The sequence below is a fragment of the Notothenia rossii genome (genome assembly GCF_949606895.1).
Source record: "Notothenia rossii genome assembly, chromosome: 8".
Classification (NCBI taxonomy): domain Eukaryota; kingdom Metazoa; phylum Chordata; class Actinopteri; order Perciformes; family Nototheniidae; genus Notothenia; species Notothenia rossii.
Genome location: NC_136906.1, coordinates 46,479,091 through 46,505,475, shown reverse-complemented (window position 1 = coordinate 46,505,475; position 26,385 = coordinate 46,479,091). Strand labels below are relative to the sequence as shown.

The window sequence follows — 26,385 nt, the reverse complement described above, 5'->3', positions numbered from 1 at the left end:
CTTGGAAAACGCGTCACAGTTTATAGCCAAGTTTAGCCTCTCGGTGACTCAAACGTAACTGGGGATTGAGCCGCCACACTCCTCCTAGAGCACCATTGAGTTCTTTTTAACCAAATCTCTCTGGGGAGTGTGGCGAGCTCGGGGAGGGGTTCCCTTATTTTCATCTAAAGTAACAGACAGAGAATCAGCACTTCTGAAACAGAGGGGATTATGGGTAATGCTGCAATGATCTGTTTGGTGTTTTGAGTCAAACACTTCAGAGACATGTTTTGTATATATCTGAGACCTATCATATATTGATGAAAAACAGTATATTAGGGGACCTTTAAAACCTTAAGGGGTGTTTAACCTTATTTTAGCCACCCATGTTTAGAATCTTCTCTCCCCTTCTCTCCCCTGCACTCAATGATGGACTGGCCACTGGATTGGGTCATTCCTGCAGGCTGGCTCTTGGGAAGAAGAGCACTCAGCATGTCATGTTCAAGTTTTGTTTATTAATTAATGCTTGGATTCTAGATTGTATCTGTTTAGATAATAAAGAATTCACCTTTTTTGTTTTCATTCTAATTGATTTTGTTACCCATCCTAAAAACGGTATATATATATTTTGGGTAAATCTAATCAAATAAATGTCCACCTTTACCTGCACGCCTAGTTTTTGCCTACCCTGGTCCTTCACAATCTTATACCCTGGTTAAGGCTCCTTTCTGTCAATGCATTTTGACATCATTAGTATTATAAATTTCAAAACAAATCTGAGTGCTGAAACTAATATATTAAAGGTGATGTTCCTTTTTTGGTTGGCAGATCCATTTGATACAGAATGTTTCCCAGAGGACATCAGTGACTGTGAATGTCAAGATAAAGCAACTATTTCACATCTAGCCTTGACATTTGTTTTTAGATATGTATGGTCCCCTCCTCCAGAAGCAGGTGACAATGTGTCTACTTTATTGTGCCGATGTCCCTGTTGGATATAGTTCCAATGGTGATACCAGGGGCACACGATTAGCCCCTGGTATCCCATCAGACAGGCCCATCTTAGTTGATCCTTCAGGTCTACTGTAGTTGCACAAATGTCTTGGCAATTTAAAAAAGAAAATACTGTAACCCAGTGACATGAGTGATGTGAGCCAGCGGGGTCAGAGGCACTTGCTGTCAGAAGATTGTAGTATTTACATCATCACAGGCACTCTGGACTATCTTTTTCTTCCATAACACAAACATTTGTATCCTTCTAGAAATATTTATTCATCCTATAACTTTGTTTTTGTTGCAGTGGAAAAAGACATGCATTCTGTGTCCTTGAGAAATGATTGATCAAGCTTGCTATTCAAACGGATGATTTGGAAACAAATCACAAGTTTAATTTGTATTAATAAAAACACAATAATATACATATTAATACTTGTGTGTTTTATTGTGTGCCATCAGTTATTGCCTTGAGTTTATTTGAATCCTATTGAAAACCAGTGAGTTAGCTCCCTCCTCCTGAAGCCTTCCCTCCTCGCATTATGGACGATCTCGTGGTCTCCAGACATCACCAGCTCTATCACTTTGAGGAAGTCACTCCTGTGTGTCACCTATAGAGAACAGTTCGGAGGATCTATAGAGAGCAGGTAGGTTTTATTTCAACTATTGTAGTATTGACTACCCAGATGAACATTATTCATCTGCATTTATAATCCAGATGATTGATAATGCACTGTGGAACATCCATTCAATAAAACATCCATTGTCCAGAGAGCTGTAGGACTTCTGTGTGATCTAGATAACATATATCAGTTTAGTGTTATTGTGTTTCACAGGACATACAGTATCTCCATCTCTTCAAGTCAGCCATCATTAGTCAGCTGGATGTCTCACTTTCACTTTGGTGCTAAATAAAGTTCTAGCTTAAACATAGTTGAACAAAAACGCTCTGAAAGGGATGACACATTAGTTGTACGAACCAAGCGGCTAAATGGTTGGTTCGATGACCTCTGATTTATAACCATTAGTAAATAAAATACAAAATAAATATCCACACTGAAATAATGTTGACTTGAATTGAATGTATTATGTTAACAGATTTCACATATACAGTACATTTCACATACATTTCAGTTTTTTCAGTGAACATTAAAAAATCATTTTCATCTGTAATGTTTTTGTATACTGTCTTGTAGTCATTTTGGTGATACTTTGACCAAAGTATCTCCAAGTAATTCATAATAACCTTATAAAAGCTTAATGGCTCCAATGTTCTAAAGAGGGAACAGCTGTAATCTGCTTCAACAGTGTTTGTCCTCACTTCTCTAATGGCTTTATTGCAGGCATTAGTATGTGAGCTATTGAGCGGCGCTGAATGCAGCATGGAGGGGGCCGGCGCCACCGTGCTCGTCACCGTCCAGAGGGTCTACTACCCTCTGCTCTTCGTCGTGGGCATCCCAGGTCTCTATCTTCTTCTTGTTCCATGCCTTTTCCAGGCACAATTGAATCAATCACTTGAGCTCACTGTCCTGCAGGCACCAGGCAGTTTGACCCACTGCCCTCACAGCATCCACATCTTATTCTATAAGTGACTAACATTGATGACGAGTAACTAAGTATTTACTCCATTTGGAGTTTTTGTACTTTTCTTGAGTATTTATATGTTTTGCTACTTCACACTTCTACTCCACTACAATTCAGAGTTAAATCGTGTACTTTATGTACATGTACTACACAAATCTGGATGAATGATGTGAAATATAATCAGCTCTTCAATCAGACTTTAGTTCCACCTGGAGTAAATCCACAAGCTACCCTGCAGTATACAAAGTCATTCAAACTAGCTGCACCTTTACCAGCTTTGATAACACTTTCATGATCAATCATTATAAAACATATCATATATATTATTCTGAAATGGACCAATCTGCACAATGACTACTTTCAATTTTGGTACTTTAAGGATATTTTGATGATAATACTTTTCTACTTTTACTTTTTTTAACATTTGGAATGCAGGACTTTTACTGTAACAGAGCATTCCTACACTCTGGTACTTTATATAAGTGCACCTCCCACCTCTGGTTACTAACATAACTGCAAAATCTACAGTCTGTTAAAGAATAGTCCTGTGATTTGGGATACACATTGGCATTCAACACCACAGTCAAATAAGGTTCACTTCTGTGTGTTCAAATGCAGGTAGGCCTAGGGAATGTGTAGCCTAGCTTAGCTCAAAGACTGGAATAAGGGGGAAAGGGTTACAAAATAAACATGCAGAAAAAGTTACACATTTTATAATATGTATACAACATGTCAAACTTAGAAATATAGGCTCAAAATATGACCGTATGGCTATTTTGAAAGACTAGTGACAGGCTTGCAAACAATGGTGACAAAATATTGGCGACTTGGGTGTATGGGTGTACCAGCATGCTACAACACATATATTTGACAGCTTCTGAGTTTTTAGAAAAATGTTAGCTGAACCAGGATAAAAGTTCTGACAAACCCCAATTATGCACCAACATTGATTATTACTGAATTATTAAGCATAAATTGGTTGTAACTTAAAAGCTGGACCAGCCAGGAAAATATAATAATCTTTGTGTCTTCCAGCAAACCTCTTCACATTCTACATGATCTGCTTCCGTAAGTGCGGGATGTCAGACACGGCCATCATTTATCTGAGCTGCCTGGCCATCATGGACACCTTCTACCTGGTGTGGGTGATCCTCGTAGACCTGACCCTCACCTTCTGGCTGCTGCAGCCCTTCTGGAACTCCAATCCCTGGTGTTCCATCCTGGGAGTGCTGCAATACGGATCCCTCTACAGCTCCTCCTGGATCGTGGTGGTGTTCACCATCGAGCGCTACCTTGTTCTCCGCAGCACAGCGGCCAAGCAGCACTTCTCCCAGGCCCAGGTCACTAAACTCACATGTGTGGCGATCGTTCTGGTGTCCCATGTTGTGTCTGTGCCGCTGGGCTGGATCAACATCGTCTCACCTGTCAACATTACTGTGGACGGACACAATGTGACACTGCCACGGTGTCGCTACCGCGACGAGGCCTACTCTACGTATATAGTGTGGATAACTACCTTCCTCTCAGGGGGAATCCCCATCGTGTTGGTCATCATCTTTAACTACCTCATCGGCTACCATCTGTGCCGCGCCAGCAACCTCTTCACCAAGGAGGAGCGTCGTGTGATGCATGGGCGGAGCACCAGGGGCATGTTGAGGAGGACCATCCTGCTCCTGGGCACCGTCTCCGTCACCTTTGTCGTCCTCAGCCTGCCCCGCTTTGTCACATACTGCATCCTGAGGACCAAGTACAACAATGAGAACTTCAACAGGAACGACTACAACATCCCCATCAATGTGGCCGGAGACCTGGCCAACATGCTGCAGAACCTTAACTCCACCACCAACTTCCTGCTCTACTGCATGGTGAGCCGCTGCTTCCGCCGGGAGCTGCTCCAAGTGGCTACCTGTAAGGCTAAGGCCCGTGCTCTGGGCTCTGTTCTCACCCACACCACCATGAGGGTCTTCTCTGTGGCCAATCATAAGGCCTTGCCATCCGCTGACCCTGTGACTGTGGTGCTGACCAATCTCAAACTGACGGAGTAGAACCCATCTGGAAGATTAGACAAGAATAAGAATTTCAAAAATGTAATCCTTTAAACATTAATGTTCCTTCATGACATTTTAAAATAGAAATTTGACAAAAAAAATCTCACATAAAAGCCCACTTACCAGAATTGTTCAGTGATTCCAACTAAATGTATGATGACCTTTCGATATTAAGCTATCCCCACAAAAGCTGTGATGATACTAATACTGAAAAGTGATGGTATGTGATTAAATACCTTTTCAACTATTGATCGTCCCATCAGCCTCAGCTGTGCTTTGTATTGCGTGTTAACAAATGCTAGCAACATTGGCAAACATGGTAAACATTTGACCTGCTAAACATCGGGATGTTTGTATTGACATTTTGAGTATGTTAGCATTATAATATTAGCATGAAACACTAACTACCACCTCACAGTAGATATGTCTTGTCAAACATATGAAATAAACTAATGATGAATGTGGATGAACTATTGTAACAATGTATGTGAATAAATGGCCATGGGGTTATTCCGTAGGTGATTGTAGATTCTGAGTGGTCCAGGTCATAGGTAGTTGTAAAAGGACATCGCAAACAGTCACATCTTATGAAATATTAGCATTGCTGCAGTGCTATTCATGTACCTGTCAAGTCAACTGTTTATTTGTTGACACATTGTAATGTACTACTTCAAGACTTACATGTGCTCTTTACTAAGGGTTGGATCCAATAGAACGAGTGAAAGCTGAATAGCCACAGGAGGCTCACCTTGCTGAAGAACCCATCAGGCGGTTGCAGTCTTAATGCCCCGCATTATTTGCATAAATGAGTCACGACACTTCCCTGCTTTGCATAGTGGGAATACTTCCTCTTTGCTTCAGAACAGGTCTGTGCTGTGGGTGGCAGAGAAGCAGGTCTAAGAAAAGGTAGGCTTAGGAGTACACTTTATTCTCTGTATGTACATTTATAAGGGAAAACATACTAAAACTTCACAAATTGTTTTGATTTGTAATCTAAGAAGCCATACCTAGCATACCTTTAGTTCTGTGATTTTGACCTTTGTACTAGTTTGCAGCGAATGTGCTAAACTCTGCCGCTCCTCTAAAGTTACGTGTAATGTGTCACACCTATTCAGTGAGGAGGAACCAAGAATGTGAGAATGCGGTTTATACTTGTATATATGTTATGTAATCATGTTTATATTTGTCTATTCACCCTGCACATACATAACACTTATATTTTCATTTTCGGTTTTTACTTGATGGTGACTGTAAAACGGACTTTGAATCCCTCAGTTGAGACTTCATTTGTTTACGTGCCAGCTTTGTGAATGTAAGGAGCTGTGCAGTCTGTGTCTTTAACCTGTCCTGTTCTATTCATGTCCTGTACTGTTATCTTAGTGTTCACTTCAGCAGAGGCATCACACTGTTGGCAAAATGGACTCTTTGAAAGGTAGGAAACCAAACGTGATGAGTCAGCAGTATTCACTGTCTGCTTGGAAGTGTGAACAGGTTTTTCTGTTGGCTCTTGTTGTCAGGGGGCTGCCCTCACCAGAGTGTTCCTGTAGAGATGGACGAGAGCATGACACCCTCCAGTCTGGAGTTGGCCTGCCCCCGCCCCTGCAGACAGTGCAGTGGACATACAGTGATCACAAGGTCTCAGATACAAGCCAGCCATGAGCAGGCGGGGGGGGCGGCACACACTGAGGGCCCATGGAGACTCCCTGAGAAACAGCTGCAGCTTCAACCCAGAGCAGAGCCCCCACTTCATCTAATGCCTCCCCACCATGCAGATGTTAGGCTGCATGGCCTCAGAGAGCAGTCTCCACTGTATGGGCGGGACTTTCCAGAGGCTACCACGCCACGCCACGCTAGAAGCTTTGTGGGTAATTCAGACTGGCCCCAGCATTACTCTGTGGAGGAGGATGAACGCTTGGAACCCCCCCTCACACTCAGGTCTGGAGATAACTTCACCGAGTACGTCCCTCCACCACACCCTGCCTGTATGCCTGGTCAGTGACACATGGAACATTTTACATTCTGTTACTGTCAGTGATTTATAAGATGAGATGAGATTTATAAGATGTTTCTGTGGACGACATGTTTGATGATAAAAAGTAGTGTTCAAGGTCTATGGATTATGCATCATTCCTGCTTTTTTTCTTAAATGTCATTGTAAACATCACAAATTGGGTTTGATTCAATTGTACTGTGTTAGTATGGGTGCAGTAACAACAGGATCTGCACAGCCTGAATCAGGTTAAAGAAAGAGTGAACTCATGAGCGCTCTCTTCCCAACTCCGGAGTACGAGGCAGCTTTTCTTGGCTTGGTATGACGCGTTGATGAATATTTTATGTAACGATATGTAAAAAAAGAAAATAAAGTGAGTTTTAAAGTGAGAATCACAAATAAACAAGTAGGAACATAATAATTATAATGATGAAAATAATAATAATATGAATAAAAGTATGGTGTATCTCGATACATACAAAGAGAAACAATCCTTATAAATGGAGATGTTGAGTCCCATGGTACTTAGTCATTAGAAATATTGGTCATTATATCTGAAAAACTGAAACATTTACTTTATTTAAATGTATATGTAAAAAAAAATTACATAACTGTACTAGGTTAGTTAGTTGAAAGCAATAATGTCAAGTTGTTATAAAGCTTACAGTTATGTGAAATCTGATGACATAATACATTTCATTAAAGTCAACGTTTCAGTTTCTTCAGTGAAGTCATGTTGGGATTTTGTGAGATATATATAAGATATATATCACAGTAATTGAATATTGTTGAATATTATTAGACTACAGCCTACAGTACAACCTAAATATGCCATTTAAATCAGTGTTTAAAATGTTGAGAAAGATACTTTTACAAGCTAAAATGAAATCATTTGTTTATATGCAGTAATCACTACATCTGTGATGGATTTAATATTTTTCTGCTGTAACCCTGTGAGGAATCATTTGGCTTCTCATTGTGTTTCTGCATGACCTCACTGCTGATTTGGGAACCTGTTTAATGTCAGCTCCTTTATATCTCTCTGCAGGCCAAAATCAATGTCTGTGGCGTCATGGCAGACAGCGTGCATGCTGCCCTCCAGCACAACTGCACCATCACACTAACAATAATCATCTTTATAAGTATGATTACCCAGCAGATTCATGCGGGGAGCCTCAACACCCCCAACAGTCAAGGTATGGCCTGTTTGTCAAAATGATCTGATATTTTTAACATCGATTCATATGATTTTTCACAGACGTAATACATGCAATGAACTCCTCTACAGGAATTTCCCCCATAATAGACTACAACTTAAAGATGATCCAAACCCCCCCCATGGATCTGTGGCTCAGCGGGCAGCCCCTGCCTGGGATGTGATGCGTGAGGTCAGTGTGCATCGCTCCCTCCAGCCTAATCCAGGGCCAGCCACCCAGGAGATGAGGAGGACCATCAGCCTGCCTGAGGAGTGCAGTAAGTCACATATGTACATGGTCCTTTCTGAATCGGCCAAGCCATTTTTAAGCTATTGTCTTCTTAGGATAATTACTGCTAATTAATGCAACAAATGCTAATTGTACAAATTGCCCAACATTTGCAAGTTACTTGCCAGCAGTGGACTAATACCCAAAGATAAGAATGTTTCGCTGACTTCTTGTTGACAGGGAATGTTTTCATCACATATTCAGTGGACACCGCCAGAGAAATCATACCTTTCACTACATTTCTGACGGATCAAGGGTTCAAACCAGCAGTAAGTTATACCATGTCTCCTACACCTTTGATTCCCACTGATTTTGTATTCAAACATTCAAATTCTGCCTATTGTCTACAGATTGATATCTTTGACAATCCAATCCGAAGAATGGACATCACCAAATGGATGGACAGATTTTTGAATGATGTAAGTCTTTCCATTGAGCAGAGTATGAATCCAAATTATAATGCTGTCTTCAGCAAAAGCTGACAGTGAGATGTATCATTACAGAAATCAGTACTCATCATCGTGGTCATCAGTCCCAAGTATAAGGAGGACGTGGAGGGAAATGGGGATGACGAGCACGGCCTGCACACCAAGTACATCCACAACCAGGTGACTCCTATAAAGACAGCTGTCAACCACACAGTGGTTTTGTTGACTGATAACCTCCACATATAAACACCAATTAATGATTTTTGAAGTGTAAAAGTAACAGCAAGAAGTAAAAAGCTTTTTCGGCAGATTCAATACATTGGTTTAAGTCTTACTTATCGAACAGAAAACAGTGTGTTTTGGTCAACGGTGCCAAATCCCCCTACCTTGTCAACCCTGTTGGGGTTCCACAAGGTTCCATTCTTGGACAATTACTGTTTTCCAGTGCCTGAATTGGGTCGGTACTCACCGGTACGCAGTACCGGGACTTCTGATTTTTATCCATATGCGTACCGGCACCTCATGACGCATCTAGGTACGCCTGTTTGTTGTATGATTCCCCTGTGTCCTCCCTGGCAGCTCCATTGATTACCTCTCTCAATAAAATTGACTTGAAACAGTTGCTGATTTAGAGTACTGGCACCTTTTTTATTCCAATTCAAGCACTGCTGTATTCTCTGTACATAAATTACTTGCCTAATGTATGTCCTGAGTTGAATGTGCAAATGTAGCCGATGATGCGGTCATCTTTGTACACGGGGAAAACACTGAAATGATCTCATCCTGTCTCTCAAAAGCTTTGGACAAGGTTCAACACTGCTTGGAGTTAAACGTAAAAAAAAACGTATGCACGATGTTCAGTAAACGACCATTCAAAGTCGAAGGATCCAACGTGTTTTTAAACGGAGCAAAAATAGAACTAGTCTCCCACTTCAAGTATCTTGGAGTCAAACTGGACTCGAACTTGACTTTCAAGAAACATATTAAGAAAGTATCAAATACTATTAAATTCAACTTGCAAAAATAAATAAATACTTGTGTATGCTGCTCTTGCTCTTTTGCATCTTTTGCATATCATGTATTTTTTTTTTGCTATGTTTGTAAAATGCAATTTTCTTAAATGTTTTATGTGAGGAACTGCGGATGGAAATTAGCTTAAAGCTAAATCTGGCACTGTTACGCTTGACACATTTTAATGTTTTAAGTGTTCATCACTGTGCATTGTCCCTGCTAAATAAACTATAAAATAAAATAAAATAAATTAGGATATCATCCTCCGCTTGGCTAACGTGCGACAAGATGTCTCATTCAGTCGCTTGTTAGCATCCTCCTGCGACTTAAAGTAAGGGTATCTCTTTCACTATTGTAAAGTAATGCAACAAATGAGTTCACCCAAATTTGAGTTGAGAAATCTCTCCAGTATTCATTTCCTTTTCAGACTACGTGGAACATTTAAAATGAAATCCAGCCTGCAGTGTATTGCTCGCTCCAATTCAATTCAACCTACAGTAAACATGTCAAAATATCACTTGTATAAGTGTATGGAGAACTATAAGCATTTGTTCCTGTTGGCACAGATCCAGAATGAGTTCATCCAACAAGGCTGCCTGAACTTCAGACTGGTTCCTGTTTTGTTCCCTAATGCAACAAAGGTAAGTGCAAGCATTAAACAGCAAGAACATGACGTACGGTTAACCCAAATTACAGAAAGAAAAAACTATTTGAGCATGGAGCATAGTGTCATTTTGAAAATTCAAGTTTCTGAAACAGCACAGTCGCTATGGCGAAGACCCATGTTGTATTTTGGATAAATGTATGAACTTCTTAGCCTTTGAGATTGAGCACTGACTGTGTGTCTGTGTAACTGTGTGTGTGACTGTTTGTCTGTGTGTTTGTGTGACTGTGTGTCTGTGTGACTGTGTGACTGTTTGTCTGTGTGTTTGTGTGTCTGTGTGACTGTGTGACTGTGTGTCTCTGTGACTGTGTGTCTGTGTCTGTCTGTGTGTCTGTGTGTGTGACTGTGTGTCTCTGTGACTGTGTGTCTGTGTGTCTGTGTGTGTGTCTGTGTGACTGTGTGACTGTGTGTGTCTGTGTGTCTTTGTGTGTGACTGTGTGTGTCTCTGTGACTGTGTGACTGTGTCTCTGTGTGCTCTGTGTGTGTGACTGTGTGTCTGTGTGTGTGACTGTGTGTTTGTGTGTATGTGTGTGTGACTGTGGGTGACTGTGTATTTGTGTGTCTGTGTGTGTGACTGTGTGATTGTGTGTGTGTGTGTGTGTGTGTGTGTGTGTGTGTGTGTGTGTGTGTGTGTGTGTGTGTGTGTGTGTGTGTGTGTGTGTGTGTGTGTGTGTGTGTGTGTGTGTGTGTGTGTGTGAGTCTTTCTGTCTGTGTGTCTGTGTGTCTGTGTGTCTGTGTGTTATGTGTGTGTGTGTGTGTGTGTGTGTGTGTGTGTGTGTGTCTGTGTGTGTGTGTGTGTGTGTGTGTGTGTGTGTGTGTGTGTGTGTGTGTGTGTGTGTGTGTGTGTGTGTGTGTGTGTGTTGTGTGTCTGTGTGTGTGACTGTGTGTGTGTGACTGTGTGTATTTCTGTCTGTGTGTCTGTTTGTTAGTGTGTCTGTGTGTTCTGTGTGTGTGAATGTGTGCCTGTGTGACTGTGTGTGTTACTGTGTGTTTGTGTGTCTGTGTGTGTGACTGTGGGTGACTGTGTGTTTGTGTGTCTGTGTGTTCTGTGTGTGTGACTGTGTGACTGTGTGACTGTGTGTGTGTGTCTTTCTGTTTGTGTGTCTGTGTGACTGTGACTGTTCGTGTCTGTGTGCTTGTCTGTCTGACTATGTGTTTGTGTGTCTGTGTGTCTGTGTGTTCTGTGTGTGTGACTGTCTGTCTGTGTGACTGTGACTGTGTGTGTGTGTGTGTGTGTGTGTGTGTGTGTGTGTGTGTGTGACTGTGTGTGTGACTGTGTGTGTGACTGTGTGTGTGTGTGTGTGTGTGTGTGTGTGTGTGTGTGTGTGTGTGTGTGTGTGTGTGTGTGTGTGTGTGTGTGTGTGTGTGTCTGTGTGTTTATGTGTCTGTGTGACTGTGACTGTTTGTGTCTGTGTGCTTGTCTGTCTGACTGTGTGTTTGTGTGACTGTTTGTCTGCGTGTCTGTGTGTTTATGTGTCTGTGTGACTGTGTGTGTGACTGTGTGTGACTGTGTCTATGTGTGACTGTGTGACTGTGTGTTTGTGTCTCTGTGTGACTGTGTGTCTGTGTGACTGTGTGTCTGTGTATCTATGTTTCTGTTTGTCTGTGTAACCAGGCCCGGACTGGCCATCGGGAGGACCGGGAGGTTTACCGATGGCCTGGCCTGTTAATACTAAAAAAAAAAATAGTATTGTGAACGCAACGCTACGCAAATGTGGGTCTGACTCTGCCTCACATTGACTGGCTGTCTACATAATGTGGCCTGCCGTACATGCCCACTTGCATACAGAACATAGACTAATGCCCTCGATTGGTCTCTGTGTGTCATTCAAGCGCGCGCACCGGTTACGTGTAGTGTTGTTGTTAGCATCTGGAGGAGGGACACAGGAGAGGCCGATTCAGGAGCCCAGACACACACAACTATAAATGAACCAAAAACAAATAAATAAACAAGTTTCAATGTTTTTTCATATTGGATATGGTATGTTATTGGTTATGGCCATGTTCTTATGATTTTATTATTATTTAAATGTATACAGTTCTGTTTCATATGGGTGTAGTCTCTTTATTTCCCCCTCAAAGTGCACCAGATTGATGCATTTAAGTCCAACATTTAAAAAAATGCATGCCCCCGGACCCCCCTAGAGGATTTGAAGTCCACCTCCACTTAAAATATATTCACATGAATAGGTTCCTAAATAGATTTGCAAATTTTTTTTAAATAATAACCCATGTCCATATGTTTATTCTGGGGTAGTAGATTTAAAGTTTAGGGCTATCACTATGGGTAGCAACGCTGTAAATATTGACAAATAAATCCAGGAAAATGGCACAAAAGAAAACTGGTAGTGGCCTGGCTGGGTGTATAATTCCCGGCCTGACTTATTGTCCCAGTCCGGCCCTGTGTGTGACTGTGTGTTTGTGTCTATGTGTGACTGTGTGTCTGTGTGACTGTGTGTTTGTGTCTATTTGTGACTGTGTGTCTGTGTGACAGAGACATGTCCCCAGCTGGCTGCAGAGCACCAGGATCTACCGCTGGCCTCAGGACACACAGGACCTGCTGCTGCGCCTGCTCAGGGAGGAGCGCTACATCATCCCACAGCGGGGGCCTGACCTCACCCTCACTGTTCGTCCCCTCTGAGAAAAACTGACAAGGACATGCAAATGTGGAAAATAAACAATTTAAATAAATGGTTCCTTTTGGCAAAACCACATTTTGTTTCATACTGTTCTGTCTGCTGCCGTCTGGCAGGCGGTACTGCAGCATCAGGACTAAAACCACCAGACTCAGGGACAGTTTCATCCCACAGGCCATAAGACTGTTAAATACCTGAACTTTGAAAGAACATTCATCTGTTTGCAACTCAAATATATCATATATATCAATATTCCAATTACTGTATAGACTATTCTGCACAGTTTCTATCATATTCTGTTTCTATTATATTCTATTTTATTTATTTGTACTATCTTATATGTTTTATTGTGTTGCACTGTTGGAGTAGCCTGTGAACTAAGGTTTTCATTGTCATAACTACACATGACAATAAAAGCCTTGAAACTTGGAATATGCCTCCATGAGGACTGCTAGTTTGTCAGCAGATTAGTAGTTTCCTTTCATTTTCAGATACAGCTTTACTCTTTGTTATGTTGATCTAAAATTTGAACAATATTTAAAATCACACTTCATTCTCTGAATACCACTCAATGTTCTTCTTTGATGTGTCCGGTGTGGGTGTATGTGTTGGTAGAGCCTCGGATTGACCAGAAGGGGGCAGCATGCCCTAAATAATAACATAATAAATGTCATGTTTTAACTAACTAGTCTGAGTATATGACTGACAATAATAATGTTGACAATGGTTATAAATGTTAAATGCACTGAATGTAAACTTGATTTATGACTCATTAAAGCACTTTAGATATACAAGTCAGAACACACACATTCATACAGAGACCGGGGCTGCACCTGCTCATGGAGACTATACTCACACACAGTCAGCTATTGGAAGCAATTTCATGTTCAGTTTCTTACCCAAGGACACTTCAACATATTGACTGCATGGACTTGGGATCAAACCGCCAGCCTTTTGATTGGTGGAAGACCATCCTGAGCCACAAAAGATCAGGGCATGATCATAGCAACACTTCCGGCCTTCACCCTGCACCTCATCAGTGTACTTGCATACCATGCTGCGAATGGATCTGGCCCTTCCTACATCCAGGACATGGTTAAACTGTACACCCCAGCACGTGCACTTCGCTCTGCATCAGCCTAACGACTCGCTGCACACTCGCTGCGACGGGGACCCAAGTTCCCATCAGCAAAAACACGTGGGTTTGCTATCCTGGCTCCAAAATGGTTGAATGAGCTCCCCATTGAAATCAGGACAGCAGATAGCTTGCACATCTTCCGGCGCAGACTGCAAACTCATCTCTTTCCACTCTACTTCGAGCGATAGAATTACCGGTACTAACAAATAACTGCTAACAGAGCACTTATATACTAATAAAGGACTGGCTTATCTAAAGCCAGTTGAGTAGCACTTGAAATGTTTGGCTCTATGATACCTGATGTACTTATATGATTCTGTTTTCTTCAAGGTTGTAACTTCCTGGTCGAATGTACTTCATGTAAGTCGCTTTGGATAAAAGCGTCAGCTAAATGCAATGTAATGAGTGAGTGAGTGAGTGAGTGAGTGAGTGAGTGAGTGAGTGAGTGAGTGAGTGAGTGAGTGAGTGAGAGAGAGAGAGAGAGAGAGAGAGAGAGAAGAACTGGTGATATCCAGGCTCTTATCAGCCCCTGCAGGAGGGTGCTGTCTGTGTATACCAACCCTCCGTTTGCTATGGTTCCAGGACTTGCGTGTCACTTAAACCTGTCTTATCTGGTGAGTCAAAGCAGCCAGACGCAAACAACGAGAGGACTGGGGCACCTGTCTATATGACCTGTTGTTGGAAAAATACACTCCCAGCTATTGCTAATTCTATAATTTTACATCATTTTTTTCATGAATTCATCACCATCAACATCAGGAGAGAAACACACCCTTTTCATGAAATAAGTAATTAAAAAGCACCATCTAAGTACAGTATGCATTCAGTGTAAAGCACTTTAGATAAAGAGCTCCCACCAAACACTACATTAGATATAGCATATTTTATATTTCTGGATCAGTTTGATGTGTAATGTGTCCATGTGCTCATCGACCTCTGCTGGCCAATATAAGCAGATGCCTGCTGATTGATTAATTGAGAGGGTCAAGCTCTCACTCAAGATCAGCACCATTTTAGACAGAGGTTATCTCTCTATCCAGTTGAAAATTCGAATTAAACATTTTTCATCGTTGACTGTCCCCGACATGAACCGGACCGAGGCAACTGTTTACAGAGGGTGCTCAGTACATGGTGGTTAATAGTGTGGGGAAGTGGTTCCCCAATCATCGCAGGGGGTGTGCCAGGCCTCGGATGATTTGAGGCCTAATATCATATTTAGACTTTTTTTCTTTTTTTTGTTTATTTTTTCCACAATACATGATTGTGACATTACAATAAAGTATAACACATAATTGATAAATTCATTTTAATACAAATTCAAGTTAGTAGCATAAGGCATAAAAAGACAGAAATGCATAATTTTTTCTATAATAAATAATAATAATAGAATAGAATAGAAATGTTTCTTCTGCGCGTAATGTGTCCAAACTGGGCTTGTCTGGATAAGCGCATTTTTAAAACATAGTCATTGTCCAGGCCGGTTTCAGTTGGATTATTTGTCACAGTTGCTCCGATCAGATCGGTCTCCTCCGTTTTGTAGATTATTTACAACTTTTGAATCCACATAAACACATCGGCAAAATCCGGCTTACTTTGAGCATGTGTTTTAAACAGTTTAATCCCTTTGTGAATTGTTTCCACTTGCGTCGTCCTTTCATTTCTTCATACAGCGGGAATCCAAATGAATTAATCCTGAGTCCAATAACCATCAAAGTCACTCCAGTAGTGCTCCTTAATGACGCTTTCATCCTCCTTTAACAAAATACTTCACATTCATCCAGTTTGTTTGTGACAGTAGTCACAAACGCATTTTGAGACTTTTAAACATAATTACCCCCCCTTGTGTGTATGTGGGGGGGGGGGGGGGCGCAACTTCCAACAGGAGTAATTTGGGGGGGCTCTCGGGGAAAAAGGTTGGGAACCCCAGGTGTGGGGGATATTTTCATGACATACAGTACTTTGGGCCCCTTGAGCATCGTTTAAACGCCACAGCCTACCCGAGTATTGTTTCTGACCATGTCCATCCCTTTATGACCACAGTGTACCCATCTTCTGATGCTACTTCCAGCAGGATAACGCCCCATGCACAAAGCTCAAATCATCTCATACTGGTTTCTTGAACATGACGATGAGTTCACTGTACTCAAATGGCCTTCACAAATCCTATAAAGCACCTTTGGGATGTGGTAGAACGAGAGAATTGCATCATGGATGTGCCCGACAAATCTGCAGCAACTGTGTGATGCTATAATGTCAATAGACCAATGCAACCAATGCATGGAGTCTATGCAACAAAGAACTAAGGCAGCTTTGAAGGCAAAAGGGGTCCGACCCGGTACTCGCCAGGTATAACTTATAAATGGGCGGTGAGTGTATTTAAGTTGGGCCTTCTTTCGGACTGCAGCTTGAGGGCCCAGGACCCTTACTGACTGGTTTTGGACACTACGCATTGAGTTCATGTCTCTATGTCAACTCGAAGCATTACAATTACTTAAATCTTATGGCCCTTATTATTGTTTATCCAGTGGCGAGCCGTCAGGGCCCTCTAGGCCCTCTCTGTTTTTTTTAAAATATTGTTTTTTAAAATATTTTTGTAGTTGCCTGTTCAGTTTCTGTTGGAATGTGAAGGGTTAAATGAAAGAAGGGGGGCCTAGGTATAAAAGTCACGGCTCGCCACTGTATTTATCATGTAGAAAGGTGCACCTACCTTGGTTACTTATTTCGAGGTTCGAGGTCCGGTTTCTACCAGGCTACTTGTGCTAGCTGCTAGCTGCTAGCTAGCTCGCTGTTTTTCACACATGCCCCACCCCGGAACCTGCGGTCTTCAGACTCTGGCCCCCCGCACCAACCTGTGAACCTTCGGGGATAGAGCCTTCAGTATGGTAGCCCCCACTCTGCGGAGATCCACAACTTCCCCACGCTTGATGCCTTCAAAAGGGCCCTCAAGTCCCATCTGTCTGCCAAGGACTTTGGCCCCAAATCTATTTGTTGTTTTATCTGTCTAAACTGTTCGTCTGACTGCCTTTTGTTTTTGTTATGTTTGTTATGTTTGTTTATACTCCTGTTCATCCTTGTAAAGCGACCTTGGGTATCATGAAAGGCGCTATAGAAATTCAAGTTATTATTATTATTATTTGCACCTGCTCATCGTTTTGAACACCGGCAGTGGTGGCGCCAGGGTATGGCTGGGGTAGGCTACAGCCATACCAAGAAATGGCATAGCCCTATCTTAGCCCCACCATGAAAAATTATGTTAAAGTAAGCAAATAAAGTAATATCGTATCGTATCGTAAATTAAATTAAATAATAAGCAAAATGCTAAATGTTGAGAAAACGGTGCACGTTACTGATGCAATATGGTTGAGACCATTCAGGGTTATGCTAGAGGGGTGCAAGGAATAGTCTAAGTAGTGGGAGAGTTTTATACACTAAAGGTGTGAAAATTCAGCACGGCACGGCTGCGATCAGATCAAAATGCCTCAGAATGCAATTTGAATAGACCTACAGCCAATCAGAGCAACGAAACGTTGGGTCTGCGTCATGCATTACTGATTGAGATCACTCGGAACCGTCATTCAGTGTCCCCATAGAGTGGCGAAGTCCCTCCCCTTCTGGGGGAGCTCCATGGGACCTTATAGAGAACCGCAGTGACGCGTCATAAAACCCGGAAGTAAACTTCTTCCGGTTCCTTTGTCAAAAACCAATGCAATTTCTCCATAGGATTTTGGAAAATAGCTCGGAATAAGGTCTGTGGTTGACACACATTTAAGAGAGGGATCACGTTTTGTTCAGCCGGATAATCTCCACATGTCAACCCTACTTTTATAATTTTTGAATCACAAATCTAGTCGCCACAAGCAAAATGCTAACGCTATGCTATAGACCACTGGTTCTCAACGGGGGCGGTACCGCCCCCCAGGGGGCGTTCAGAGAACATCGGGGGGCGCTGGAAGCAATATTTTTGAAAAGGGGGCGTTGAGGTGTTCTTGGGGGGCGTTCACGCATAATGTCTTTTTGTCATGAAAAACGCTGGCCACAGCGTCTTTTCCTGTACAAAAAGCAGCTGTCAGCATCTTTTGTTGCTATAGTAAACCACAACTCTGCTTGCGATTGGTCAGCTGTCAGCAGTGTTATTAGGGGTACGTTCGTAAATGCACGAACGGTCAGTCCGCTCTGACAACCCGTCTGTTCCGCCAGAACACCCAGCTGTGAGTGCTCAGAGCGCAGCGCTCTGGACTGTGGAACGGGGACGCTCGGAGCGCTCTGAGCGCATTTACGAACGTACCCTACAAAAAGCAGCCGGGAGCAGACCGGAAGTCGTTGTAATTTTGGGATCGCGACTGTTAATAATCTGTGTCACTTTGTTAAATTTTGATATGTTTTGATATGACAAATTCCACTAACAGATTCGAACTAAGTGGTCAGTTTATGAACATAATACCCATTTCTATGTCTGCTACGACATGGAAGAGCTGGCTAGCCAGGCTGCTCCACACAGAGCTCTGTTTGTTCAAAATTACAACGACTTCCGGTCCGCTCCCGGCACGATGTCTTGTCATGTCACCAGCTAGCCCTCTAGCGTTTGCCGCCATATCGTGACACTACCTCCCCCCCCCTAAATATTAGCATAAAACAACAAAAATCATATCACATCAGCAAAATGGCCGCGAAAAAGATAAAATGCAGACAGTACTCTATTGAAAATCTTAGCTATGGCTTCATACCGTCTCCTACCAATGTACAACTCCCAATGTGTTTACTTTGCGAACATGTATTTTCCAATGAGGGAATGAAACCCTCACGTTTAAAGGAGCACCTTACCAAGATCCACCCGGATAAGGCAGATAAGGAGCGTCCGTTCTTCCAGGCCCTCAAAGAGAAACATGGTAGGAGCACCATCAGCAGTCTCTTCGCTAGGAAGACCACCCAGACTGACAGTGGGCTAATAGCGTCATATAACATCTCCTTGCTGATAGCCAAATGTGGGCAGCTGTTCACAATCGGAGAGAAGTTGGTACTCCCTGCCATCAAAGAGGTCATATCTACTGTGATGGGGCGTGATCCCACACAGGTGCTGAAATCCATCCCACTCAGTAATGACACCGTAGCACGCAGGATTGATGAAATAGGCGCTGATACAGAGGAGCAGCTGTGTGCCATCCTGCGGGAAACTCCATTCAGCCTTCAGCTGGATGAGACAACCACTTCTGACAACAATGTTCTGTTGATGGCCTATGTCCGCTATAGCACCTCCAACAGTCAGGAGATGGCTGAGGAATTTTTATTTTCCAAATATCTGGTTACAGACACCTAGGGCCAGACCATTTTTAATGCACTGGATGCTTATCTACAGGAGAAGTCAATCCCGATCAACAACATCCTCGCATGTGCTACTGACGGTGCCCCTTCCATGGTTGGCAGGTACCGTGGCTTCACCACTATGCTGAAGGAGCAGGTCCCGCATGTCCTCACAGTCCACTGTGTCTTGCACCGCCACAACCTTGTGGCCAAATCTAAAAGTCCACCTCTCCACGAGTCTCTCAATGTTGCAGTAAAGGCAATAAACAAAATAAAAGCCCACGCCCTGAATAACAGATTGTTCCGACAGCTGTGTCAGGAAAATGATGAGACCTTTGAGCGTCTTCTTCTCCACACTGATGTCCGCTGGCTCTCAAAAGGAAACTGCCTTGCTCGTTTTTGTGAGCTGTTTGACAGCATCGTGGAGTTCCTGGAGGAGGTGGATGCAGCTCTCGGGGAACAGGTGTCACCCAGCCGCTGCGACATCATGTACCTCGCAGACTTCTTTGGCAAAATGAATGAAGTCACGCTGAAGCTCCAAGGAAAAGGAGTTACTCTGATCCAGAGCAAGGCGGTCATCCACAGTCTCACCTCCAGGCTGGATCTATACCGGCAGAGCATAGGCAGGAGGCAGTTTGCTCATTTCCCGCTGTTGACCAAGGTGATCTAGCCTAGGCTACTAAATAATGATAATAATAAATAATACATGTAATAAATGTAGGCTACTCTATGCAACACTATATTTGTGTTCCTGGTTAGTATAAATAACTTATGTTCTGAATGTATTATGAGAATAAAGAAACATCAATTAGTAAACTAATTAGCAATAAAATAACCAGTTTAAAATCGGATGGTAACATTCTGCACCGATAACAATTTCCTGGTTATACTCATTGCAGGTGTCTGACGCTCTTACCGATGAGCGCCTCCTCATTTACAAAGACCACCTGAGGATGGTGAATGCCGACTTGAAGATCCGCTTCAGAGATCTTTTGGACCTCGATGTTCCCACCTGGGTGGTGCAGCCCTTTCAGGCGGACGTGGTGGAATGCGAGCCAGCAATACAGGAGCATCTCATCGACATCCAGAGTGACGATGAGGCCCAGGCTATTTTCCGCACCTCTGGCTGGGGCAACATGTCGGTCAAATACTCTCAGCATTACCCGGCTCTCTGGGAGAAAGCGAGGCTGCTTCTTCTGGCTTTCCCAACCACATACCTCGTGGAGCAGGGATTCAGCCAGGTCCTCCACATGCAGTCCAAGTACCGCAATCGCTTGAACTTGACGGCCTCAGGTGCACTGCGACTGAAACTAAGTTCTCTGCAACCCGCAGTGAAGAAACTGGCGGAGAACCAACAAGCGCAGGGCTCACACTAACCTTCCCCCACCCCGCAATTTGGCGAAATGCAACACCTTTCCGACCTGTTAGTTCTGTAGGCCTAATGTACAGTTTTGTAGCCTACTGTTTGTTCTGCACTGGACATGTGTGAAATTGCTGCTGTTCCGTAGCAGTCTGTTTGTATTCTCTGCTCTTGTCTGAGTTTGTTTAACACTCATAAATATCATTTTTATTCACATTCACATGGCTTTTCTGCTCTCTGGTAAACTCATGATAATGATATTCCAACTGCCCAGTTAAATCAAATCTATTATTTGGCATTCAGTGACATGCTTTTTAAATGATATAACACAGACTATTAGTCAACATTAATATTCAGGGAAGAAAATAAGTCTACTTTTTTTGATGGGGGGCAGTAAGAGACCTGGATAATGGACAGGGGGGCGCTGGCCCAAAAAAGGTTGAGAACCCCTGCTATAGACGAACTACAAGCCAGTACAGCAGCAGGGTCGAACGAATTCAACATCACGCAAACTTAAAATCGTTTCAGCTGACTTGCACTGAAACTGCAATTTGAACACTTTAAATATTAACATTTTAAACTGTATACCCCGGTTATCTAGGCCCTTTTTGTTTTGTTTCATGTATACCACGTTTATCTAGGCCCTTCTTGTTTTGTTTTATGTATACATGTCACACTGTGGGAAACGATATTTCGATATTTCTGGATGTGTAACACATGTAGAATATTTGACAATAAAGCTGACTTTGACTTTCGCGCGCTTGCATATTTTAACAAAGCTTTTCATTTTAGCCACACTGAATTTAACTAGAAGTCATGGCTGTGTCAATTACAAGTCTGATATCGTTTTACAAAGATGACAAGAGTGTAGATAGGACAGAACCACTACAAGTCAGGACACGTAAAATAGACCCTCCAGAAAAACGCGGTCAAAAATCCTTGATTATGCGGGCTAAATTCCTTGATTATGCGGGCTAAAATCCTTGATTATGCGATTAAATATGCGGGGGTTTTATGTGATTTTATGCGGTGAAATTGCGGGAAGTTGCGAAATATGCGGAAAGTTGCGAAATATGCGGGGAAAAAGAATAACAATTTTTTTAAATATTGGGCTGTCCTATTTATTCTCTCTCACACACAACCTGCCACTAACGTTAAACCCCTTTACTATTCAATTAAACACATTCAATGTTTATTTATTGTAAAAGCAACTGGGCTATTTTAATCACACACACACACACACACACACACACACACACACACACACACACACACACACACACACACACACACACACACACACACACACACACACACACACACACACACACACACACACACACACACACACACACACACACACACACACTTCTCCGCCTCATTCGGTTTTCATTTACTCGTTCGTTATCTGACCAGCTTCAATCTTGTAGGCTACTTACTTCGTTTCTTGTAGCCCTCGAAAGGGTTTTTGAGGTTGATGCCCTCGGTGAATGTGAGTTGTTTGGCTTTCTTGTTCGCAGCAGCAGAAAGCAGCGAATGTTTGAATGAATCAAAGTGGGTCGTCACCGTCGATTTTCTCTTATGCTCCAACACACAGTTGCACGGGGTGCAGAATAGTTTCCCCCCACTTTTTGCCCGGTCTTTCGTAGAAATGTTCGTCGGTAAATGAGATGGATTAGATTTTTTCATCTTGGTGTTTTCTCTATCGTGTGAGCTCCACATGTTCACTCTATAGAGTGTTGTTTACATTCTGTGATGCGCGAGCTGATGACGTCACGTCAAGACGAGTTAAAAAAAATGTTTCTCAACTTTGTGTGGAAAAATGCGGGGATTATGCGGCCTTTTGATAAATATGTGGCCTTTTAAAAATCTGCGCCATTTTGCTGATTATGCGGTCAATTCTGCGATCGCAGAATCGCGTTTTTCTGGAGGGTCTAGTAAAACAGTGCAGCCTAGATGAAGGTGTGCTTACCGGTGTTGTCAGGGCTAGCATGAGGGAAAAGGTTTATAGTGTCGGTGAGTAGTGTTAGAAATTAAAATCAATGTTTTAATGGGGAAATGTAGTTTAAACATGCCGTCAGTTTTAATGCTCTTTTATACTGAAAAAACAGAAATTCTTGTGCACAAGCAGTTAAGCTTTTATTCTGAAAATCCTTCATCTACGGTTAGCATTTAGCATGTGGCTAATATACGATTTCCTGAAGAGGTGAATTTAGTAGCGAAATGACATGGAGTGGTGCAAACCGAAGCCTACTGATTTAACACTACAACTATAGATGTCGAGATACTACCATGCTGAATATTAAATGAAGGTACAGTTTATTTGAATACATTATTGTTTACAGACGAGAGTAGCATGTGACAACATCCGGAATGACCGGAAACCAAACGAGCCGAGAAGTTTTGTTTAGAGCAGGGGTCCCCAAACTTTTTTCTCTGGGGGCCACATTATCGTTCCTGACTGTGATGAGGGGCCGGGATCGATCATGTGGGCTGTATACTAACTAGGCCACTGCCTGTTATAGCCATAATTTCTAGCACAAAATAGTTCATCATTACAAGTGATTTGCAAAAGAAGTGAGTACTTCACATGTTTTTCAATTTGAAATACCACAGGTATTCCTTTTATTTTCTAATAACAACCATGTAAAAATAGCAAGGAAAGGTTAGAAAAACATGGTGATTGACAGTTTATGAGGGATACAATAGAAATGGTAGGCTTATATTACAGTGAGATGAGAAATCATCAAGACAAGAAACTTGGTGAACAATATATCAACTAACCAACTCTTATTTGTATATTCAGGTGAGATTTTTTTTGTTCAAGGTGAAAATGCAATGAGCACCCAAACACTTTTACAGCACAATTATCATCCCTTTGAAATAGGAGATTGAGATGAGGGGCAGTGCATAAAGAGGAGAAAGAGGAGAGAGAGGAGAGAGAGGAGAGAGAGGGAGAGAGAGAGACAACGATGGAGAGGCAGATGCTGAGAGAAGAGATTGGGAGGAGAGACTGAGCAGTAAACCCTCGGCAGGTTAAACTAGAAGAGAGTAACAGAATGGGAAGTCAGCAATATGTGCAGTAGGTCAACTGAATTGGTACTTGTAGCCAGGGTGGAAGGAAGGATGGATGGGCAGTGATCTTTGAGGTCAGCAGTTGCAGTCCCCTCTCTTGCTGCCTGGAAACCTGGCATAAAGGGATGACATTGGACACATTGAGTAAATTACATAAATATGCTGCCTGTTGTTCCTTGTGATGTGATTTTACAAATACAGTGTAGCATTATTCATTAAAATTCATTAAAAACATTAATCATATTTCATCAAAAAATCATAGTTCATGTTTACAGCCATATAAAATTGTAATAGTTAAAATCAGTATATTTACCATATCAGTGTGAACTGTGAGCTTGCTTCTGGCTGGTGAGAAGTCCGATGTCTGGGTGTAGCCTAGTGGTTGCCAGTCTCAAAGTTTGATGCAAATGTTCATCTGAGAGTCTGTTCCTCGTTGGATTTTTTATTTGCTTCATGCGGGAAAACGTCTGCTCGCAGGTGTAGGTGCTGCCAAAAACGGTACACATCTTCAGAGCATGTTGTTTAATGTTTGGGTAAGTGCCCTCTGGTAGCTCAGCATAGAACTCAAGGAGGTGGTCAGGCTTGAATGCGTCTTTAAGGACATCACAATTCTGCAGCTCGGCTAGTTCAAACTGAAGAGAGGGAAGTGCGTCGTCAATGTCAGCAGCAAAGGGGTTCTGGAACAGACTTATGTCTTTGTTGTTGACATGAAGCTCGCGGAAGCGCACACTGAACTCTCGCTGCAGCATCTCCAGGGCATCTTTGCACTTCGCGACTGGGAAAGGGGCGGCTGGTTTCTCGGCGCAGTAGCTTTGGGTGGCAGGGAGATGTGTGAAGTCCAGCTTTTGGACCTGTCGCACAAGGAGCTGCAGTTTGACCTCGAATGCTTTTATGTGGGAATACATGTCGCTGATGAGATTCCCTTTGCCTTGGAGCTGTAGGTTGAGGTGGTTCAACAGTTCAGTCACATCAGTTAAAAACGCGAGGTCCCATTTCCACTCCGGGTCGGTCAGCTCCCGTACCGTTTCACCTTTAGACTGGAGGAAGGTGTTGATTTCGGGCAGCAGGTCGTAGACACGGCGCAATACTTTGCCTCGACTTAACCACCGGATTTCGGTGTAGTACAGCACATCCTGGTGAGCAGACCCCAGCTCGGAGAGAAAGGCCTGGAACTGCCTGTGTTTCAGCCCATTTTTCCGGATGTAGTTGACACAGTGCACAACCACCTTCATCACAGACGCCCACTTCAAAACTTTGCAGCACAGCGCTTGCTGGTGAATCAGGCAGTGGACTTGAATCGGTGGGGCGAGACCTCGTTCCTCGAACTCGCCGTTCAAGCGCCCTACTAGACCCCTCGTAGATCCGACCATGCTAGGCGCACCATCTGTAGTGACACTGGCAAAATTAGCCCATTGCAGACCAAGTTCGCCCATTGTTTTGCACACTTCGACAAAAAGGTCTTCTCCAGTTGTTGTGCCTTTTAGGCTTCTCAGTGATGCCAGCTCCTCTGACACTTCAAAACGTGTGTTGACTCCACGAATAAAAATCAACAGTTGTGCCGTGTCCTGTACGTCATTCCTTTCATCCATGGCTAAAGCAAAACACTTGAATTCTGCGGCTCTCTCTCTCAGTTGGTCAAACACGTTTCCCCCCATCTCCTCAATTCGTCTCGTCATCGTTTGTGCTGAGAGACTCACCCCACGGAAGGCATCTGTCTTCTCGGGACACACCTCCTCGGCCACAGCCAGCATCATGGCCTTCCTGAATTCTCCGTCTGTGAACGGCTTGCCGTGGGTAGCCAGTAGGTTAGCTACTTTTTAGCTAGCTCGGACAGCAGCCAGGTTGACCCGGGATTGACGAAGGAAGGCATCCTGTTGAACAGCTAGTCCGCCTTTCAGACGCCGAACCTTATCATCTCTCGCTAGCCCGCTCAAGCTAGCATACTCTCTGTGCCTGGTTTCGTGATGGCGGCGAAGGTTGAATTCTTTAAACACGGCCACATTTTCTTTACATATAATACAAATGGCACGGTCCTTCCATGGAACAAAAAAATAATCCTTGGTCCATTGTTCTTTAAAAACCCGACACTCTCTGTCAATTTTCCTCACTTTACTGCACGCCATTACACTGCTGTTCAACTGTAGCATAATATTTTCTGCGCATGACTTCGATCAGCTTGTAAGGTGGCGGAAATTCGGTCATAAACATACGTCATATAAATAATACAGACACACATATTAAATTATATAAAATATAAATGGTTAATAAAAAAATATTTTAGTGTTAAAAAAACAAGATGCAAATGTAACAGATGTCAACCAGAACGTTACATAACGTTGCTTTTAAAGCGTGATAGAGGCGCTGGCGATCTGATTGACAGTTCCACTGTTTGGCTCATGGCCACTACCAGAGCCGCTCTGGCCACTACATACTGACGGCCTCGAGTTCTAATCTCAGGTGACGGAATTAACAGCGATTACCGCCCTCGTTTGGAGAGTCATGTTATTATTTCACAAAACAAGTTGGACAACTAAAATAAAATATTTAAAAAAATATTTTATAATTTTTTTTTTTTTTTTTTTCTTCTTTGGGCCAGTTCAAATGGTGAGGTGCAGAGAGGTGGAGGGCCGGTCAAAGGGGCGTGGCGGGCCGTATGCGGCCCGCGGGCCGTAGTCTGGGGAACCCTGGTTTAGAGTA

The 26,385-nt window shown here is 42.8% G+C and overlaps 3 protein-coding genes across 7 annotated transcripts in view; 2 read left to right on the top strand and 1 right to left on the bottom strand.

Annotated features, from left to right (window-relative positions):
- Positions 1-13,502, top strand: part of traf3ip2a (TRAF3 interacting protein 2a) — a 14,499-nt gene extending 997 nt beyond the window's left edge. Inside the window, exons 1-10 of one of the 5 annotated variants that reach the window (XM_079646164.1) lie at positions 4,604-5,510; positions 5,985-6,036; positions 6,122-6,595; positions 7,643-7,790; positions 7,883-8,067; positions 8,259-8,347; positions 8,429-8,497; positions 8,582-8,686; positions 10,084-10,158; positions 12,676-13,502. In XM_079646164.1, coding sequence (XP_079502290.1) covers positions 6,021-6,036; positions 6,122-6,595; positions 7,643-7,790; positions 7,883-8,067; positions 8,259-8,347; positions 8,429-8,497; positions 8,582-8,686; positions 10,084-10,158; positions 12,676-12,822 — 1,308 coding nt within the window. In that variant the 5' untranslated portion in view covers positions 4,604-5,510; positions 5,985-6,020 and the 3' untranslated portion in view covers positions 12,823-13,502. Of the gene's footprint in view, positions 1,620-1,679; positions 2,434-3,591; positions 5,511-5,984; positions 6,037-6,117; positions 6,596-7,642; positions 7,791-7,882; positions 8,068-8,258; positions 8,348-8,428; positions 8,498-8,581; positions 8,687-10,083; positions 10,159-11,110 lie in introns of those variants that run through there. The other 4 variants (XM_079646165.1, XM_079646166.1, XM_079646168.1 and 1 more) reach the window with 4 other exon arrangements.
- A 4,407-nt stretch (positions 13,503-17,909) lies between these two features.
- LOC307017333 (zinc finger BED domain-containing protein 5-like) lies at positions 17,910-20,833 on the top strand. The gene is made up of 2 exons (XM_079646898.1): positions 17,910-19,914; positions 20,153-20,833. The coding sequence occupies exons 1-2, from the start codon at positions 19,366-19,368 to the stop codon at positions 20,627-20,629; spliced, it is 1,026 nt and encodes a 341-aa protein (XP_079503024.1). The 5' UTR covers positions 17,910-19,365; the 3' UTR covers positions 20,630-20,833.
- A 2,373-nt stretch (positions 20,834-23,206) lies between these two features.
- On the bottom strand, positions 23,207-26,133 carry LOC307017483 (general transcription factor II-I repeat domain-containing protein 2-like). Its single transcript, XM_079647102.1, has 2 exons — positions 24,002-26,133; positions 23,207-23,800 (listed from the first exon to the last, which is right to left on the bottom strand). The coding sequence occupies exon 1, from the start codon at positions 25,440-25,442 to the stop codon at positions 24,006-24,008; it is 1,437 nt and encodes a 478-aa protein (XP_079503228.1). The 5' UTR covers positions 25,443-26,133; the 3' UTR covers positions 23,207-23,800; positions 24,002-24,005.
- Between the last annotated feature and the right edge of the window lie 252 nt (positions 26,134-26,385).